At 38.5% G+C, this 21,562-nt stretch overlaps 1 protein-coding gene and 1 pseudogene across 4 annotated transcripts in view; one reads left to right on the top strand and one right to left on the bottom strand.

The window, feature by feature from the left end:
- The window catches only part of CDK19 (cyclin dependent kinase 19), a gene marked incomplete at both ends in the record, with an annotated part of 180,061 nt that overhangs the window by 130,709 nt on the left and 27,790 nt on the right, over positions 1-21,562 (top strand). For all 3 annotated transcript variants that reach the window (XM_079716933.1, XM_079716932.1, XM_079716931.1), the window contains 2 exons: positions 3,863-3,973; positions 5,689-5,829. In XM_079716933.1, coding sequence (XP_079573059.1) covers positions 3,863-3,973; positions 5,689-5,829 — 252 coding nt within the window. The remainder of the gene's footprint in view (positions 1-3,862; positions 3,974-5,688; positions 5,830-21,562) is intronic.
- LOC307061400 (proteasome maturation protein-like) lies at positions 16,511-17,192 on the bottom strand (annotated as a pseudogene). Its single transcript has 2 exons — positions 16,806-17,192; positions 16,511-16,611 (listed from the first exon to the last, which is right to left on the bottom strand). The product of its transcript is annotated as a proteasome maturation protein-like (transcript).

Below are 21,562 nucleotides of genomic sequence, written 5' to 3'. Positions count from 1 at the left end.
ATATTTAGTGACTTATAAAGACTTGAAGGGTTGGAATTCCCTGGTGGTCCAGTGGTCAGTACTCTGCACTTCCACTGCAGGGGGCACGGGTTTGATTCCTGGTTGGGGAACTAAGATCCCACATGCTGTGTGGTGTGGCCGGAAAAAAAAAAAAGACCTGTAGGGTAGAAAAGGCATAATAGGTATGCAGAAATGGAAAGTGTATGTTGCTATATAATGCAATTTTGGGGATAAGGGGAAATTTTCTAATAAATGGATGCAGTTTCAAACTTTACCCTCTTCCTTCCTGTATGTCACATTAAAAGGTAACCTGAATGAATTGAAATTCCTCAAAAAAATCAAACATAGAATTACTATAGGGTCCAGCAATTCTACTTCTGAGTATATAAAAGAATTGAAAACAAGGACTCAAACAGATATTTGTACATCAGTCTTCCAGGCAGCATTATTCATAATAGCCAAAAGGTGGAATCAACTCAGATGTCCATGGGATGATGGGAGGGATGAATGAATAAGAAAATGTGGTGTGTACATATGATGAAATACTACTTAGCCTTAAAAAGGAAGGAAATTCTGATACATGCTACAACATGGATGAATCTTGAAGACATGTTAAGTGAAAAAAGCCAGACACAAAAGAACAAATATTGAACAGATCCATTTATATGAGGTACCTGGAATAGTCAAATTCATAGAGACAGAAAATAGAATAGCAGATACCAGGGGCTGGGAATGGGAGATGCATACTGGCAGAGTTTCACTTTGTGAAAACATTCTGGAGAAAGGATACAGTGGTGGTTCTTACACAACAATATGAATGTACTTAATACCACTGAACTGCGTACTTAAAAATAGTTAAAATGGTAAATTTTATGTTATATATATATATATATATATATATATATATATATATATATATATATTTTTTTTTTTTTTTTTGCGTTACACGGGCCTCTCACTGTTGTGGCCTCTCCCGTTGCGGAGCACAGGCTCCGGACACGCAGGCCCAGCGACCATGGCTCACGGGCCCAGCCGCTCCGCGGCATGTGGGATCCTCCCAGACCGGGGCACGAACCCGCGTCCCCTGCATCGGCAGGCGGACTCTCAACCACTGCGCCACCAGGGAGGCCCTATGTTATATATATTTTACCACAAAAAAAGTGACCTGGAAATACCATGGAGCTGTAAGAAAGAACAGAAGGATTTCTATAAACTAATATTGTACTGGTAATGAGAGATTTACAGGATAAAGTTAAAAATAAATAGGTGCTATCTTTTGTATAAATATTCATATTTGCTTTTATTTGCATAAGCAAACACTGGAAAGATTAACAAGTAACTAATAAAAGTTGTTACTTCTAGGAGGCAAGAGGGTCTGTGGTTACTGGGGGCAGGAGTGATAATGGAGACATCTGATTGTATCTCCTTTTATGTACTTTTGATTTTTGAACTATGTAGATGTATAACCTATTCAAAATAATGTTCAAACATAGGACTTAAGGTAGATTCATTGTAGAGGGATCAGTAATTTGTAGTCACAAAACACATAATTTTTTTAGAGATATTGATTAAATATTGCTACATGCGACGTGCCTCTCCCAGACAAGTGGGGTCCAGGGTTCAGGGGTCTTTGCCAGTGTTTGGTGTTTCAAGAGCCTGGTTTAGATGCAGAAGTGAGTTTCACCTTTCCTTCCCCTGCAAGCAGGAAAGAGAACATATATTCTGGGTAGACACTTAATAAAATCAAATTCTCTAAGTTCATCAATAGCAAGGTTGACCATGGCAAGTGGGGTCATCATTAAACACATTATTTGACTGAGTCTAGGAGCCTAAAGCGTTCAATAAGCAGGAAACTGTCTGAATATAGCTCTGCATTCCTCTAAAATGCCGCTTTCTCTGATTCCATTATTAATTAGGAACATATGATGTGTAACATTTGCATCTGAAGCCAGAAGCAGGACTGCTTAAGATTTCTTAGGCCATGGGAGCAGAGACAGTAGCTGATAGCTGAGCACCCACCTAATTCTTCACCCCCTCAACCCTACCCCTCAGCAAGGGAGTTAGGACCGTTGTATCTTCCCTGGTCATTTTTCTTCCAGCTCCTCCTTTCTCACCTACATGCAACAGGAAATACAGGTAGAATCCTGAGGCAGGCTGTGAGAAATAAAGGCCTGCTAGGGGCAGCTCAGCCCATCCTACTTTTCTTTTTTAGCTGTGTTCCAGGGCATATGGTTTGGAGGGAGAACCCAGGGAGTCACATCTGGGAATCATGCCCAAGTTATAGCTGGTAGAGCACTTTCCAGCAAGGTTGTCAGGGTGTAGGTGAAGAGAAAGAGCTGAGTGACAGAGGCAAAATGAGAGAATGGAGAAATCTGTCATTGAAAGTAGTGAAGAAATACACAGCTGGGAAGTGGCCTATAAAAGTTCCAGAGGTGGAGTTCAGATGACTTTGACATGATTCCAGCACAAGCATTCAAGGTATGCGCTACTCATTTCAAGTTATTAAGATAGCTAAGTGATTTATTTCTCTCTGCCTCGTTGATCTATTTGTATGTCTGTCTTCCCTACCACATTGTAGGAATTGAAGACAAGGACTTTAGCTGAACTGGAAAAAGCATGGACTTTGGAATCAGGCAGATCTATCTAAATCCAAACCTCTTCTCTTTCTAATGTTGAACTTTGCTCCAGTTATTTTTATTACGCTGAACCTCAGCTTCTGTGTGCATCATAGTGTTGTTAGGAGGATTAAGTGAGAAAAACAATTTATATACTCTCCCCTTTTGTATCTTCCACAGAGCTTTACATTTAAGAGGCATTTGAAATATTTATCAAACTGAGTATGTTTCTACCTATTAAGTCTGAACCCTGGTTAAGGACAGCGTGAGGCAGGCATATTTATAAGGCTTTCACCTTGAGCAGCTAACGTTATTGTTGCTAAATATTTTATCAAGCAACTGCCTGCTATGTGCCAAGTACTAAGTTTTCACTTGCTGATCTGGTCTGTCTTTCCTTCTTATTATCAGAGTCCAGCTTGAAGCTTTCTGCTTTGTGTAGGCCTATTCTTTTCCCTATTTACAGGACCTCTTCTCCACACCAATTTTTATCAGTGGGTTTGAGAGTCATTCCTTTACGCTCATTACTCTTCTAAAAAACCTCAGTCTCATGCTCTAGGCATGGATAAGTTAGGGATTGTTAAATATCTATCCTTCTTTTGTCTAATATTTATTGAGCACATACTGTGCTGGAGTGGATACAAACAGTATTTCTGCTTCCCAAGAAGTTTTTCCTCTAGTTAAAAAAGAAAATACGCACATGTAAAATATATTTAATTATTTAGCAATATGATATTACTTTTGCTTTTACTATTTTACATTTTACCATGTAAAAGGATCCCATTTTAAAAACACACACATAGGGCTTCCCTGGTGGCGCAGTGGTTGAGATTCTGCCTGCCGATGCAGGGGACACGGGTTCGTGCCCCAGTCCGGGAAGATCCCACATGCCGTGGAGCAGCTGGGCGCGTGAGCCATGGCCACTGAGCCTGCGCGTCCGGAGCCTGTGCTCCGCAACGGGAGAGGCCACAACAGTGAGAGGCCCGCATACCGCAAAAAAAACACACACACACACACACACATATACACATAGAAAAAGGATTGGAAAGAAATGCACCAAGATGTTAACAAAGCTTATCTCTGAGTAGCGGTATTTGGGTGTGCATGTGTGTGTGTGTGTGTGTGTGTGTTTAATGTTGCTTATCTGGATTGTCTAAATTTTCAAAAATTTCATTTTGAAGTTATGGGAAGTGCATCATCCCCCACCCTTGCTAACAGGATAGTGACCCCTCTCTTCCTCTTGCATTCAGCTTTTGCGAGAATTGAAGCACCCTAATGTGATCGCCCTGCAGAAGGTGTTCCTTTCTCACAGTGACAGGAAGGTGTGGCTGCTGTTTGATTATGCTGAGCATGATTTATGGGTAAGTCTAAACTCACTTTATTTTTAGAGTAATTTTATATAGGTATGAAGAAATAAATGTATGTGCTCCATACTGCTAATGCACAGAAAGGAAAACTTGCTCTGTTGACCATAGTTCAAAATAAATACACTAAATGTAAATTTTGATTTAAAAGTAGAGCAATAAACATTAACATCCTATTTTACTGAGAAGATAGTATTTGTAACATTCAGAAATTTCACTTCAAAAAATCTTACTGAGTGGGAAATTGTAATTTTATGCAAGTAATTAATGGCAGTTTACTAATATGTGTAGTGAAAATGTTTTCTTTTGTGGTCCACACAGTAGTTCAAATTTAACCAGTTATGTACTTGTGTACTAGTGTTATGTACTTGTGAATAGTTTCTCTCTCTAAATTAAGGTCAATCTTGCAGTCAGCATTTTGCCATTTAAAATGGACTCCACCAACTGGAAGAATACCTACGGTTTTGCAAATATTAGGGTTGTTTTTATCAATATATAGAAGAAGCCAAAATTTTTAATTCCAAATGTTTAAAGTTAGGAATCAGGGCATTTAAACATTTTATCCCAGGAGTTGCCAAAAGTAAAAAAAATTCCAATTTGGCAGTAAGTTCAAATTTTGGATAATTAAATTTTTTTTTTTTTTTTTTTTTTTTTGCGGTACACGGGCCTCTCGCTGTTGTGGCCTCTCCCGTTGCGGAGCACAGGCTCCTGACGCGCAGGCTCAGCGGCCATGGCTCACGGGCCCAGCCGCTCCGCGGCATGTGGGATCCTCCCAGACCGGGGCACGAACCCGTGTCCCCTGCATCGGCAGGTGGACTCTTAACCACTGCGCCACCAGGGAAGCCCTGGATAATTAAATTTTGATTCAATATAGTGTGGTTTGTCATCTATAAAAATTGTAAATCTTTTTAGGAATAACTTTAACAAACTCATAGGGCTTGAAGGAGATTTCAGTTTATGCTCTTATAGCAGATATTGACAAGAATCTCCTCTGCCGTGGATATTTAGTACCCATTTTGGCACGTTTTGGACAAGGGTGGAGTGGAGATGGAGGTGGGTGTGAGGGGTGGGCGCAGGTAGAATTTTTTCCCCTTCATTACAAAGTTTTTATGACCCACAATGTAACATGTGTACATAAAAATTGGAATATGATGATCTGGTTGTATTTATTTCAATGGGACTGAATTCTCCTTTTTTCTCTCCCTGCTCCTTTCTAGTAGTGATTTGCTATTTAATATTGACTACTAAGAATATATCCTAATTTCATTATGTGCCAAAGAAGGTGAACTTTCCAATAATTCTCGTAATACATATAGCCAGTGATGTTACCCAAATGCACTTTTTATAGAATAGGAAAGATTTACAGGGTTCTTTTCCTTTTGTTTACTCTTTCTGTCAGTAGAGAATACAACTAATACTATTTTTTAGGCAGGTTTTTAAATACCAACCCTTTTTACTTCTTGGTTTTATTTAATGAAAATCTTAATGGTTTCAGTAAATCTAGTCATTATAACCACATTAATACTGTCATATTTACCCTCAGTATAGATTCTGTTTTGGTTTGATCTTATTATTCAAATTATTTTTCTTTGTGTCATTATTGGCCTTTAATAAGTAACCTTAAAATGTAGAGAATTTATTGCAGCCTTGATTGTGTTTTATTGACACAGGCAAAGACTATGTTATTATAATATATATATTTTAATTTTTAGCATATTATTAAGTTTCATCGTGCATCAAAAGCAAATAAAAAGCCCATGCAGTTGCCAAGATCTATGGTTAAATCATTACTTTACCAGATTCTTGACGGTATCCATTACCTCCATGCAAATTGGGTGCTTCACAGAGATCTGGTAAGTATGTTTCTTTTAAATCTCTCAATATGTGTCTTTCTCTTTTCAAAAATATCTTTTCTTCTTGGTACAGTTATGATGAACATGAATTATAGAAAAATTTGAAAATGCACATAAGCAAAAAAGAAGGAAATAAAAATTGCCATAAGCCTATGATCAAAAGATTACCATTATTAACTTGTGGTGTATGTTCTTTCTTCCCTTACATTTACGCACAGCTATAAAACGTCATTGTGATTTTCAACAAATGATTGGCATAGTTTTTGTTTTTTAAAATTTTTACTGGAGTATAGTTGATTTAGGATGAGCATAATCTTAATGGGATGGCCATATGCGAAACAAGTACCTTTTGATCCATTTTGTTTTTTGTAATTTTGCTCACCATTAGTAACACTTAAATAATTAAAGACTGAGTTCACATTGTTTTCAAAGCTAAACTGAAATAATGACACTGCCTCCAGTAAATAGAATGTTATTAGTATTAACAATAAGTAAATAAGTAAATCTAACAGGGGAAATATATTAATACTTATTAGGCATATTATCCATAATTCAAATGTTTGATGTTTGATTTTACTTTTTTACTCAGTACACATATAACAAACATTTATTAATGTCAGGTTATTTTATTCATCTTTTCATTGTTATCATTTTAGTTTATGTTGATGAGATTTTTTGTTCTTAAGAAATATGGGTACTTAATAGCTGTAATACCACTGAGTTTATAGTTGCAAGTTTTATTTTGCTTAGGCTTTTGCAGATTCTAGGGATATAGTAGGGATAGATCTAGGTCGACTCAATTTTTTTAATTGAGGAGAAGTATTTATTATAGAAAGGAATGAATACATAAGGGGATCTAGATAGTACCCCTTGCTACCTTGTCAGTCAGGCCTAGTCTTCTGGCTTGAGCATCTCTTGATGTGGCATTGAAGTTACATTGGGGCCAAAGGACAGGGACCACAAAGATGCATTTACCATTTCAATAGAAGCATTTCACCTCATAATTTTAAACTACGGTTCTCAAAGCCTTCCACTTATCCACGTTACTATTACCTGTGAATCAGCATGTTTTAAAATGATTCTTGGGTACGTGAAGTTGTTCTAGGTCAAACTTTCCGTCATAAATGGTTTTAGATTTTAATTTGCTGTATATAACATAGCCTATGTGAGTTATATTTTTGAGGTCATATTCATGTTTGAATCATTGATCAGAATCCTTTACTGAAGATTAACTGATCTCAACTCTTCTCTTTTTGTCACGAAATTGTATATTTTGTCCTAAATAGCATAGATTAGCACATTTTATTTGTGATGTCACTGCCTGAATATCCAGTGGTACTAAAACCTAATATAACCAGGACTCAGTTTTCTCCCATCCAAACTTGCTGCTGCTTTAGTGTCCTCTATTTTGGTTATGGCAGCACCCGCCTCCTAGCCTAGAAAGTTCTTTTACCACTTGCAGACCCTTGTACTTGACATCCAGAACTTGCCTAGTCCTGTCAGTTTCACCTCTAAAATATCTCTTCCATTCATCTGTTTCCATTCCTAGTGCCTCATTCCTAGTTCAGGCCTTTATTATCTTTTTCTTGTAGTACGGTGCTAGCCTCTTAACTTGTCTCCTTATCAACAATCTCTTTCCCTTCCAGTCCACTTCAGATCTTGTGAATAATTACTCAGCCCCTGCTTAAGGACTTTGAAACAGTTCCTCATTGCTTACAGACTAAAGCTATAGTTCCTTTTTTGGCTTTTGAGGTCTTCTCAGGTATAGCCATAACTGCCTTTAAAAATTTTCTTCTGTATCCCTGTAATCTTTTACTTACACTGTACTGTTTAACTATTGATTGTTCCCTGGATCCTCCTGAGAGTTCCTGCCTCAGTGGCCTTTATTTCTCCTGCTAAAACTCCTTACCCCGTCTCCACATACTCCAGTATTACCTGTCTTTCAGGACCTGCACAAATGTTAAAACTTATCCTCATATGCATCATTACTTAGAAATAATCTCTCCTCCTTGTTGGTTGCTGTTGTACTTCATCTTTACTTCTCTTCTGGCATTTGACTATTAGTACTATAGTAATTTATATAGATGTCTAGAAGATGTTCTAGGCCATAAACTTATTGAGTGAGTGGAGTCTATGACTCATTTTGGTACACTACTGCTCCAGTACACAATAGGTACTGAGTAAATATTTCCTTAGTGAATGAATATCAGTAAGAATATTAATTACTACGGCATGTTTTTGGATCAGGTAACATATGTATTCAGCACACTTCCCAAATAAATTTTTATTATTTCCTTGTATGTGCAAAGCATGAAAGGGTGAGGACAGTACAAACATGACTGTATCAAGACCTTCTTAGGAGTTTAGTCTGAGAGAAGAAATAACGACATGTACACAAACAATTTTACTACCCGATAGACGAGAGAGAATGTGAACATGGCAATGTGAGAAGTACAGACTAAATGCTATTCAGGGTTAGAAGGGGTTCTGAGTGGGGGAATAAGGACAAGCTTCAGAGAGGTGCCATTTGAGCTGGACTTTGAAGGATGAGTAGAATTTAAATAGAGATTTGAGAGATGAGGGTAACCTAATGGAGTGTTGGATGTAACATTTCTGAGGCGAGAAAGCACTTGAATTATCCCAGAAACTGTGTAGTTCTGTCTGGCTCAAAAATGGATAAGCTGAATTAGGGTAATATGAAGTAAGACTAGGAAGATATGGGTTGGAGCCTGATCGAGGAAGACCCTAAATATCAGGCTAGGGAATTTGTTTGTTTTTAAGTGCTAAAAGTTTGTGAGCAACAGAATGAAGTTTTTTTTCCCCAAATGAAATTATTTTTCCCCATTAAAGAAGCCACCATTGATTATTATTAGTAGTAGTAGTAGTTTTTGTTTTTTGTTTTGTTTTGTTTTGTTTTGCGGTACGCAGGCCTCTCACTGCTGTGGCCTCTCCCGTTGCGGAGCACAGGCTCTGGACGCGCAGGCTCAGCGGCCATGGCTCACAGGCCCAGCTGCTCCGTGGCATGTGGGATCCTCCCGGACCGGGGCACAAACCCATGTCCCCTGCATCGGCAGGCAGACTCTCAACCACTGCGCCACCAGGGAAGCCCCATTGATTATTATTACTTCATCCATAGCATGGACACAATATGTATGTTTTTAATTGAAGTATAGTTGATTTACAACGTTGTGTTAATTTCTGCTGTACAGCAAAGTGATTCAGTTATATTTATATTTATTTATACACACACACACACATTCTTATTAAAAATATTCTTTTCCGTTATGGTTTCTCATAGGATATTGAATATAGTTCCCTGTGTTATACAGTAGGACCTTGTTGTTTATCCATTCTATATATAATAGCTTACATCTGCTAACCTCAACCTCCCACTCCATCCCTCTCCCAACCCCCTCCCCCTTGGCAACCACCAGTCTGTTCCCTATGTCTGTGATTCTGTTTCTGTTTCATAGATAGGTTCATTTGTGTCATACTTTAGATTCCACATATAAGTGATATCATATGGTATTTGTCTTTCTCTTTCTGACTTGCTTCCCTTGGTATGATAATCTCTAGTTGCATCTATGTTGCTGCAAATGGCATTATTTCATTCTTTTTTATGGCTGAATAGTATTCTATTTTATATATGTACCACATCTTTATCCATTCATCTGTTGATGGACATTTAGGTTGTTTCCATGTCTTGGCTGTTGTGAATAGTGCTGCTATGAACGTAAGGGTGAATGTGTCTTTTTGAATTATGGTTTTGTCTGGATATGTTCCCAGGAGTGGGATTGCTGGATCATATGGTAACTCTATTATTAATTTTTTAAGGAACCTCCATACTGTTTTCCATAGTAGCTGCACCAAGTTACATTCCCACCAACAGTATAAGAGGGTTCCCTTTCCTCCACACCCTCTCCAGCATTTGTTAGTTGTAGACTTTTTAATGATGGCCATTCTGACTGGTGTGAGGTGGTACCTCATTGTAGTTTTGATTTGCATTTCTCTAATAATTAGTGATGTGGAGCCTCTTTTTTAAAAAAATTAATTAATTAATTTTTGGCTGTGTTGGGTCTTTGTTGCTGCATGTGGGCTTTCTCTAGTTGTGGCGAGCGGGGGCTATTTTTTGTTGCAGTGTGTGGGCTTCTCATTGTGGTGGCTTCTCTTGTTGCGGAGCATGGGCTCTAGGCGCGTGGGCTTCAGTAGTTGTGGCATGCGGGCTTCAGTAGTTGTGGCATGCAGGCTCAGTAGTTGTGGCTCGCAGGCTCTAGAGTGCAGGCTCAGTAGTTGTGGCACATGGGTTTAGTTGCTCCACGGCACATGGGATCTTCCTGGACCAGGGCTTGAACCCGTGTCCCCTGCATTGGAGGATTCTTAACCACTGTACCAACAGGGAAGGTGGAGCCTCTTTTCATGTGCCTATTGGCCATCTGTATTAGCATGGACACAATATTGAAGATGTGTTCTGAAGGTGGTTCTGACCTAGTATAACACTTGTTTGTATTTTACCTATACATTCCCCTAGTGCCTCTACTGCTTAAGTAACTCTAATAAGATTTGAAACTTTAAGCCAGTAGGAATATAGTCTGTGATAGCCTACTCAGTTCTTTCGCTGATCATGAGGCCTGCTATCTGGACCATATTGTCATGGTTTTGCCAAAGTATTTTCAGGAGTAGAAGATTTAAACTGTATGTTTACTTTACAGATATATTCATTGGTAGATACAGAAAGATAGAGTATATCAAGAATGAATATGGTTAAAAGGGATATGTTGGAGACATTTGAAAAATTATTATTTTGTATGTGAGCTGAAGAGTAGAGTTGCAGTTTTAGTCAATGAGTAGGGTTTTTAAGTGCTTCATTTCTTATTATGATAGGGAATCTGGCTTTACACTCTTTGTTAGTCACAACTGTTTCAGAGTGCATACCATCTCTAAATTTTCATTTGGTGTGAGAAACCTAGAAAATCCATACAATTAAAGGTGTTAGAGTAAATATAAATTTGCACTAATAGTATAACCTAACAAATTTAAAAAGTAAATAAAAACCAGTGTTTTGGACTTCACACAAAGAAGCATTACATCATCAGTGAGGTTGGTGTTTTTCATTGTGATTGATTTCATATCTAGAACAGTATTTTAATTATGTCATTTGGATACTAGAATTTAATACAGAAATAGAGAATTTAAATAAAGTCACCAAAAAGATGACTTATATTGAGGAATTGCTTTAAAAGGAAAGGAGAAAAGGAGCTAAATATATTCATCTTAGCAGAGAGACAGTAGAGACATAAGTTTGTAAATATTTGGAACTTGTAAACACCAAGGGAGGAAAGATATATTTTAATTTTACAGCAGGATATAGCTAAGAGTAAGAAGATGAAATACAGGATGACTCATTTTTATGGGATTACTATTCTGGTAGGTTGGAAGAATGCCAAGATATAGTTTATCCCTTTTTCAAAATTACGAGCTTCTTGGGCTTCTCTGGTGGTGCAGTGGTTAAGAATCCGCCTGCCAATGCTGGGGACACAGGTTAGAGCCCTGGTCCGGGAAGAGCCCACATGCCTTGGAGCAACTAAGCCCGTGCACCACAACTACTGAGCCTGAGCTCTAGAGCCTGCGAGCCACAACTACTGAGCCCGCATTCCACAACTACTGAAGGCCGCACGCCTAGAACCTGTGCTCCGCAACAAGAGAAGCCACTGCAATGAGAAGCCCGCGCACCGCAACGAAGAGTAGCCCCCGCTCGCCACAACTAGAGAAAGCCCACGTGCAGCAACAAAAACCCAACACAGCCAAAAATAATAAATAAAAAAAAATTATTTCCAAGATAGTTAATCTTGCTACTTAAGCCTCAGTTTACTCATTTGTAAAATGGCAGTAATGATAGGTGCTTTATATTGTTGTTGATTCTATTGTCTTAGCTCCAGAGTTCCTGAATTCCTCCTGATTTCCTTTCTGTAGAAGCTTCTGTCCATTCTTCTGAATATCATCAGCAGTGCAGCGATGCCCTTTCTTTTAACCACTTGCTTCCCCAGAATTCCTTTAGCCTGATACTCCTCCTAGCCACTTATGCTTTACAGAGTAGAGCCCTACTGTAAATATGTGAAACATGCTTCTTGGTGTTTAAAAAAAAAAAAGTAGGCCATGTTTCATCTGGTTTATATTTAAATATTGCTAAATATATTTTAAAAAGTTTAAAAAAACTGGCTTAAATGAGATCAAAGTGTTTCAATTAACTTTTCATTCTAACAATTCCATGCTAATCAAATGACTATTATTTTTCATTTGATTTATTAACGTTTCACTTGACAAATTGTGACAGAAAGCAGCACTTATTTATTTATTTATTTATTTTGCGGTCCGCGGGCCTCTCACTGCTGTGGCCTCTCCCGTTGCGGAGCACAGGCTGCAGACGCACAGGCTCAGCGGCCATGGCTCACGGGCCCAGCCGCTCCGCGGCATGTGGTATCTTCCAGACCGGGGCACGAACCCATGTCCCCTTCATCGGCAAGCGGACTCTCAACCACTGCGCCACCAGGGAAGCCCAAGCAGCATTTATTTTAATATGATTTATTCACCCTAATTTCTTTCAGAATGCAGAGCTAACAATGAAAAAAGTTAAGTATGGCTTGGTTATCTTCTAACCTTCAATTTTAGGTGATTTTGGACAATTACAGATCTTGTCATGCTGAAGAATCACACTAGGGCTTTGGCTGGTGACCTTTGGTCCCTAACTAGTTCCTTAGAGCTGGTCCTCCACAGTCTGTGGCTCAGCTGCTCATGATGGCAGCCTGAAGGCCTTTGATGGTAGTCATGTCATCTGTGTACAGATGCTTCTACTGCTTCTATACAAGGCCTTGTAAAGATAGGTATGGTAATGTTTCTTACAATGCTCTGGATACTGTGACACACATCTTACAAATGTAAGAAGGTATTATTGAGGTGTTTTCTAGATACGGGGCTGTGATTCTTTCTGGCATGTCCGTTTTTCCATCATCCATACCCATAGCCCAGTAACCGGAGCTTGCAGCAGAGTCCTGCACATCTGCTGGTTTGAGTTAGAGCATACTGCTCTACCATCTGTTTGACAGGCAGGTGATACTAAGAATCATACTTCTAAGAGGGCCAGCTTCAAAGGGGACGTGGTTTGACTCACAGTGGCTTATGAGGCCTCTGAAGGTTCAGCTCGACAACAGGGCTCTTTTGATGATCCTGACTTTAGTATAGTTCAATTAGCCTGTACTGACAAACACATTTCTAGAAGGCTATTTGCCAAGTTAACTTCATAGTCCCTAAAAGGGTATATAGTCAAGATATATTCCACAGTGACAGCAATGGCAGAAACTGGTTAGGAGTGAAGGCCTACAGAAGGAGCCCCAGTACTTTGAGGCCTATGTTTAAAACTGAAGAATCAATTCAGGCATACTATTTTATTAAATTAATTTTATTGAAGTAGAATTTATATGCAATAAAATATACCCATTTTAATCACAAATTGATGAATTAGGACAAATGTGTATGCTACCACAGACATTCTATTTGACCAACACTGTAGGATGATTCAAGATCCCTTACTGAGAATGATGGTATCTTCATCAAGAGGGGATCTTGCATTTAAGGACTGATGATTCGTTTCACTGGGAGATTATTTATACGGTTATTTTGTGTGATCATATTTTCAACTAAGCACACATCTGGGTAGAAGTCTTCTATTGGTGAGGACTATAAGTCAATTAAGTATTGTTTATTTGCCAGGTGTGCTTTTGTTCTCATAACCCTGGCCTGGAGTGCATCTCTGAGAGACTTAGGTTCTAAGCCTGGGTCTGCCACTGTGGACAGTGGACTTAGTTGAGGTTACAGGTTTTTTGTGTTTCTTCATGAGTAAAATGAGAGGGCTGTTTGATAACTTCTACCTCTGACATTCTTAATTTCTCATAATAAGAATGACTTATTTGATTTGAATGTGACTGTCACAAATGTAAATGGAAAACTACTTTCTACCAGTGTTGCTTCTCTGCAGGTGGATTGTACTAGTTAATGAACAGGATAGCATCTGAATGTCTTTGTAGCCTTGTTTCCTGGCCTTGCTGTCAGTGTGGAATATATCTTGATTATACTGTTGGTGACCTTGAAGTTTGTTAGGTAAATTGCCTTCTAAATACATGTGTTTGTCTTGCATAAAGCTTTTTATAAAGGCTGCTTTTTATTGGTTCTTGTTAGAGAAAAGAAAACCTTATCTCTGCTGTTCAGGCCTGTAACCACTCCTAAAAGGCAAAGACAAAGAAGTGCATTGTTAACTGTTGTGCAGTGCTGGGTTGGCAGCTGTTTACCATGAATACTGAGGTTTAATACCCGTTACAGATACCTCTAGACCATTTTAAGGTAAAATGAAATTAATCACAGCATTTAGTATTATAGACTGCTCATTTTAAGACAGCCTACATCTAGTTATTGATACATAATTTCTAACTGGGAAGGAATTTTTGCTGAGAAAGAGCACTGTAAATAGTGGTTAGGTTCTCTGAATACAAAGGCCTATTTAACCCACAGTACACCTAAAGTATGACACGAATAGAACTGTGGAAACTAATGTCCATTTTTCTGGATTTCTGTGGGGGAAGTACTGGTTTTTAGACTTAGAATGTTTGCTTTATAAACATATTTCGTCCTTCTAAGGTGTTCCAGACAGTATGCTGGGCACTGGAAATACGTCCCTTTCCTAATGAATGCGTGGTGGGGAAGATACACATAAATTGATAATCATGAAATAGTAAGGTTTAAAAGAGAAATTGGGGCTTCCCTGGTGGCGCAGTGGTTGAGAGTCCGCCTGCCGATGCAGGGGAAACGGGTTCATGCCCCGGTCCAGGAAGATCCCACATGCCGCGGAGCGGCTGGGCCCGTGAGCCGTGGCCACTGAGCCTGCGCGTCCGGAGCCTGTGCTCCCCAACGGGAGAGGCCACAACAGTGAGAGGCCCGCGTACCGCAAAAAAAAGAAAAAATACAGTCCCTTTCCTAATGAATATGCGTGGTGGGGAAGATACACATAAATTGATAATCATAAAATAGTAAGGTTTAAAGAGAAATCGTAAAGTATATTCAGGGATTAGCTCTGCAGAAGGTACTGAGAGCACAGAAGCTTACCTAACCAGTTGGGATGGGGCTCTCTTGGAGGACTCACACTGAGCTGAATCTGAAAGGATGAGTAGAAATTTATAAGAATGACTTGGGGGACGTGGGTGGGGAGAGCATTCCAGGCAGAGGGGATGGCATGAATAAGGGATTGGGGTAAGAAACTGTGAGCACTTTGATATTACTGGGGCAAAGCAAAAAAGTAGTGAAAGGAGAGGAAGAGGAAAGAAATAGGGACCAGATTACAGTGGATCTTAACTGTCACGTTTAGAAGCATGGGTTTTTCCTGTGGTCGGTCAGAGCTGAGCTGGTCAGGTTTTTGCTTAAGAAACACTACTGAGACAGGGATGTGGAGAATTGGTTTGAGGGTGCAGGGATAGCAGCTTTCTCAGGCTGTTGTAATGAGCTGATTGAGAAATGGTGAAGGCCTGAATCAGGTCAGAGGTAATCCAGATAGAGAGGGGGGGAGATAGCAGATAAATCTTCAGGAGGTAAGATAATCAGGCCTGAGGATTGGTTAGATTTTAGGAATAAAGGACAGGTGTTCAGACTTCTGCTTTTGTTGATTGAGTGACTGAGAAGGGAATACTATCAGAAAGAGAGGCAGTGAAGATTCAGTTTGAACAAGTTGAATTTGAGATGATTGTGGAGATAGCCAGCATACAGTTGACATATCTCTAGATATATAGAAGTTTAGAGACCTAGAGGTATAGATTTTGGAGTCATTGGCATATGAGTGATTGTTGAAACCCTGGACTGAATTAAAATTAGGACTTTAAAAAATCTATATTCAGAAGTGAGCTTGGCATATTTCATGGTAAGTGCTTACTCTGGTTTCTTAACAATTTCTTTCAAAATTGAGAACTTGCCTACCAAAGGACGATGAATACTGAGCACTGGCAATTTTCATTCATTCATTTAATTGTTCATTCATTCAACAGATATTTTTTTTAATTGACATCTGCTGATTGTTTTATTTAATTTTTCACTTTAAAAACAAGACCAAAATCAAAACCTCTGAACTTATACTTTTCAACCTGAAAGAATCAAAGAATATAGTTATAATTCTAAAGTAGCATCAATAAAGCAAGTGTTATTCTTATGAGTATTAATGGACTATACTGAAAGAAGGTAAAATATAATACTCTTATTTTGTACTTACTTTGAAATGCTGCCACTGAACAGATGTTTATTCTGAAAGATGCTAACTATGAAGTTTGCAGACTCAAATACTCATAACGGTTATTCAAAAGTAAATTTATGGAATAACTAGAAAATAGACTGAATTGGAACCTGTGGATAGTTTTACAATATTAACTAGCAACATTTTTTGAAAGACATAGGAAGCTATTGTTTTAATATAAATTAGAAGTTTTAAAACCATCTCCCTTTAGTGCTTTCAATTATCACATAAACCAAAGACCCAAATAATTTCAAATGATCACAGATGCTATTTAGGCAAAAATTCTCATGTGTCAGTACTTTTAATGTTGTGCACATCAAATTATAGTAAAAAACGACTATAAAGATGCAGCCCCTCTATTTCCATGAACAGCACACTGCATTACAGTAAACCAAGCTTATATTCAACCATCAAATGTGGTTCTCCCATTATTTCACTTTGTGACGGGTCATTAAGAATATCTTCAGGGCTTCCCTGGTGGCGCAGTGGTTGAGAGTCCGCCTGCCAATGCAGGGGACACGGGTTCGTGCCCCAGTCCGGGAGGATCCCGCGTGCCGCGGAGCGGCTGGGCCCGTGAGCCGTGGCCGCTGAGCCTGCGCGTCCGGAGCCTGTGCTCCGCAACGGGAGAGGCCGCAGCAGTGAGAGGCCCGCATACAGCAAAAAAAAAAAAGAATATCTTCAAATCCAATAGTCTCATCATTACCCCTCAGGATATCCAATGAAAGGTTTGAGCTGGGAAAAAATGGAAGACGCTGAACCTGCTGCACTGCCTTGAATTCCATTTGTAGTTTTAGTGGAGCAAATAGACCCTGGATGTTTCTCAGTGTGGAAAAGTTCATTTTATCTTGGTTGAGCTGGAAGTTTTTTTCTGATAATTCAAGAGGATGACTGGGCAAAAGTTCATTTTTCACACAAGATCTTTTCGAAGAAGATCATGACTTTCAGAAGGTCCACTTGCTGAAAGTTCAGTAACTGGAATACTGTCCTTTAGCTGAGATCCAAGTCCTCTGGCATTCACCTTCAACTCGCTCTGCGAACCCATTCAACAAATATTTATTAAACGCTGTATGCCTGGATTTCAGCAGATACATAAAGTGGTGATAGAAATATCTTCCCTGCCCTTTAGGAGGTTGCAGTCACAATAATCAGATTTTCTATATTTTTAAATCCTTTACTGTCAATGAAGTTATTTTAAGAGGTAAAATTATGATAGACTGATGCTACTAGCAAATGACTACTGTGATTAAGAAAAAAAGCATGTCTCTCACTCTTAGTTCTTTGTCCTGTTTGTTACAATACAGAATCTTATTTGTTCAAGGCGAACAATGGAAAACAGTGTAAAGAAAGGAACATAAACTGAAAATTTTCTCCTGGGAATGTACTTATGTATCAGATGTGACGAGAGTCATGCCACTTCTGTATTTAAAGAAAAGAATAGTTGTAGCCATTAATATTAGGCTAGCACTGTTCATTGTTCAGAAACTAGTCCAGTTGATGTCTGATTGGTTTTTTCCTATTATTCAGGATTGTAGACAGTTGTGTTTGTTTTTCTGTCTTCTTTACTGGTGCTGATGAGAGTCATCTTGTGGGTTTCATATTTTTGTTCCAAATGTCCTGGTGTAGGAAGTGTAAAGCAAATGTAGTAGGATAATTGTATATCTTTAGGCTGTTCTATTTATGATGTGCCAATTAACTGAAATAAATTTAACCCTGTGAAAAAAATTGATTCTATAAAAGGAAAAAGCAAATCTAGAATACATGCAAACCATCATGAATGTACATTCAAGAACTAACTAAATTCTGCTAAAATACAGATATTTCAAGAATAATTTCTGAGTAACTGTACTGTTTATCACATTAATTCCCTGACTTTTGCCTTTAAAATACAATTTATCTAAAATGAACCCTGCAGCCTTGATTTGTCTGTCCAATTTTATTGCTGATAACTTGAATATGAGACATCCAACTCCTGCCATTTCTACTGTTTCTATGGTAACTAAAGTGTGCAAACCCAGCAGTATCACTTTCTTTCACAGCTGGCATTTTGTGTTCACAGTAAGAAGAGGGGTTTTAGTAAAGCATAGTCTGTGTTAACTGGGATGTAACTAGGTCAGAACAATTTTGGTATCCTTTTTTCATTCTTTTAGGTTTGTATGTGTGGGTGTGGGTGTGTGTGCATGAGCTGCAGTTTCCTTTGTTTTTTAATAGCATATGCCTTCACTTAATTAATCACTGTCAAAGTTAGTCTTTTGAAAATTCAGCATAATATCTGTAAGTGCAACACAGTGTGGAATCTTGAGGGTTATATGGAGTTGTTCTGAGACTTGCCCCTAGCCCTGTAGGTCCTTGAGTATTTCCCTTAAGAAGAAAATCGATGTGAAAATGCTTTGAAAAGTTAAATGCATTTTATTTTTATTTATTTATTTTATTTTCCATTATGATTTATTACAGGATATTGAATATAGTTCCCTAAGTTAAATGCATTTTCATGGTGATCATGTTATTTATTTTGTTGTTATTGTTGTTATTTTGAAACATCAAGCATCTTATGACCATAACACATTCACTTGTCCTGAAGGGGACAGATAATCCCAGTTAAGAGGTGTGCATTAAAAAATGATTCCCTCTGTGATTCTAGATTTTTACTTGACTCCAGGAACCCTTCTCTATGCATACTGCCCAAGCTCTGGGTTCCTTTCTCAGACTGTACAAAAGAGCTCACGTTCGCTGCTCCCCTAAACCACGTCACCACTTCTGTCCTCATCTCAGGCCTCACTCTTAGAGCTTCCATGGGCTTCAAGTAGATCATGTCAAAGGTATTCTCTACTGTCTTCAGAACTAGCTAGATCCTCTTTTCTCTCTCTCTCTCTCTCTCTCTCTCTCTCTCTCCCTCTCTCTCCTCATTCCATTGTGGTGCTCATATTCATATTCTCTGTTTCCAAATAGTGTGACTGCAGGAACTTCTAATAAGAGCTAACAGTGATCCAAGATGAACTTCCTGCTTTTCTTCCATTCAGCAGCTCATAATCTATTTTCATTTCTTATACGAAGCAATTTTTGTTCCCTTATATCCTACTTTGTGTTTTTATCTTATATCTTTATTTAAAAGGATTTAATTCCTAAATCCAAAATTTAGGAATTGCGAACAGTGTAACAAATGGTACATAAAATGGTTTATTTGATGATTTTACAATTTAAAAAATTGTTATATCCCAGAGATTCCCATTCTCACTAAGGCCTTGAAAAATGTACTCTAAATCTGCCTTTACCTTTTTTCCACTTATTTGGGTCTCATTTACTGTGTCTAGCTTCTGTAAATGCACAGAAATTATTTTTTCTGAGTCACCAATGACCTTCTAATTGTCCCAAAGTTGCCTCTTCTCAGCTCTCATTCTGTTGCACCTGAAGGCTACCTCTTCCTTTTTAAACTCTTAGCTTCTAGAACCCTATGCTGTTTCCTTACCTTGGATGCTCTTTCACCAGTTCTTTCATTGGCTCCTGTTCTTCTACCCTTTATTCCTCTCAGCGTTATTTTTTTCTTATATTTTTAAAATACCATTTATCTAATTGTAAACAATACCAAAATATACAAAATCAAACATTATGGAAATATATAATGTAGTAGAAAATGATAATCTCTCCAAACCCTGCTATCAGAGATTGGTCAGGATATATATAAAATAAATTATGCAATTTGTAAAAATTATGGGTAAGATGGATAATATAACAAAACGATGCTAATTCTAGTCATGAAAAACCTAGTCTTTCCGAGCCCCCACGTCATTCTGTCTGACCGGCACCCCTCCCTAACCTTTGCCCCACCGCTCCTCTGCCGCCCCTGGGCTAACTGCCTCCCTCTCACGTTGACTGCAGCCGCACTGACCTCCTTGCTCTTTCTCCAGTGAGTCAGCCTGCCAGCTCACCAGGGTTTTTCCTCACTGCTCCGAACACCGTGATCTTGCTCTGCTGCAGATCTCGTGGCCGCCCTCGTCAACTCTCAGAGCACAGGCTAGACAATGCTCAAGAACCCATCCAGTTCTGCTACCCAAATGACTTGTGCCAAAAGCAGAACCGCTGCAAACAGCAAGCAAGCCCTACCTAGGGTTTCCTTCTCTTTAGAATCATCAGTGCCTTATCACTCTGTTCTCCCCGATGCCCACTGTTCTCCGTAGCGTGTCTCTGCTTTACCTGTGCCTCAAGCCTTTTAAGTTGCTCTTCCCTTATTACTGCACTTTCTTCAGGTCTTATCCCAGATGTTACCTTCTCAAAAGAGGCATTATGTAAGTAATTTAAAATTATGCTTGAATGATGTTGGAAATAACACCCTGTCATCCCACTCCCAACAGTACCTATCCCCATTCCTTGCTTTATATATTATCTTACAAAGCATAACAGTCAAGAGCCTATCACTTAACTCAATAACTGGAATATTACCAATAGCTTGCTTCTACTTATGTTTTTTCCCTCATCTTATCCTCTTGTCTCCTCCCAAGAGGTAAAAAATATCCTGAATTTTGAACCTATTATTCACTCCTTTTAAAAAATAGGTTTATCACATTTGTATATATGCCTGAACAGAACATTTTTTAGCTTTGCTCGGTTTTAAGTTTTATGAAAATGGCATCCTGTGTATATAGTCTTCTAAAACTTGCTTTTTTTCTCTCAATATAATGCTTCCAAGATCTGAACATTTTTTACTTCTATTTGTAATTCAGTGATTTTCACTGCTGTTTTAAAATTCATTGTGTGACTCTACCACAATTAATTTCTCCATTTTCCTATTGGCTAGAAATTTGGGTTGCGTCCAGATTTTTTTTTTTTTATTACAAACTGTGCTGCTATGAACATTCTTTGGTGTTTCTAAAAATGGAATTACTGAGTCAAAGGGTATGCAATTGTTCAATTTTGCAAGATGATGCCAAACTGTTTTCCAAAGAAGTTGTACCAGTTTATTCTCCCACCAGCAATGTATTGGAGTTCCCCTGACCTACTTCCTACTCAACTGTTCTTAATTTTTAACCAATCTACTAGGTGTAAAATGGTATCTCACTGTGATTTTAATTTGCATTTTCCCCATTATCGATGAGGTATAGCATCATCTTTTCATATGCTTAGTGGTTAAAGATTTTCTTCCTTTTGTTAAATCCCTGTTCAGACATTTTGTCCATTTTTCTGTTAGCTTGTTTTTCATATTGATTTGTAGGAGTTCTTTATTCTGGATACCAAACCTTTGTTACTGATAAGTGTTGCAAATACTTCTGCCTGTTTGTGCTTTGTCTTTTTATTTTCTTTATCTTTGATGATTGGAAGGGTTTTTTTTTGTTTTTTTTGTTGTTTTTTTTGCGGTACGCGGGCCTCTCACTGCTGTGGCCTCTCCCGTTGCGGAGCACAGGCTCTGGACGCACAGGCTCA

This window comes from Hyperoodon ampullatus, assembly GCF_949752795.1.
Source record: "Hyperoodon ampullatus genome assembly, chromosome: 12".
Taxonomy (NCBI): Eukaryota; Metazoa; Chordata; class Mammalia; order Artiodactyla; family Ziphiidae; genus Hyperoodon; species Hyperoodon ampullatus.
The sequence above is the reverse complement of the archived record's forward strand: the minus strand, read 5'-3'. Positions and strand labels throughout refer to the sequence as shown.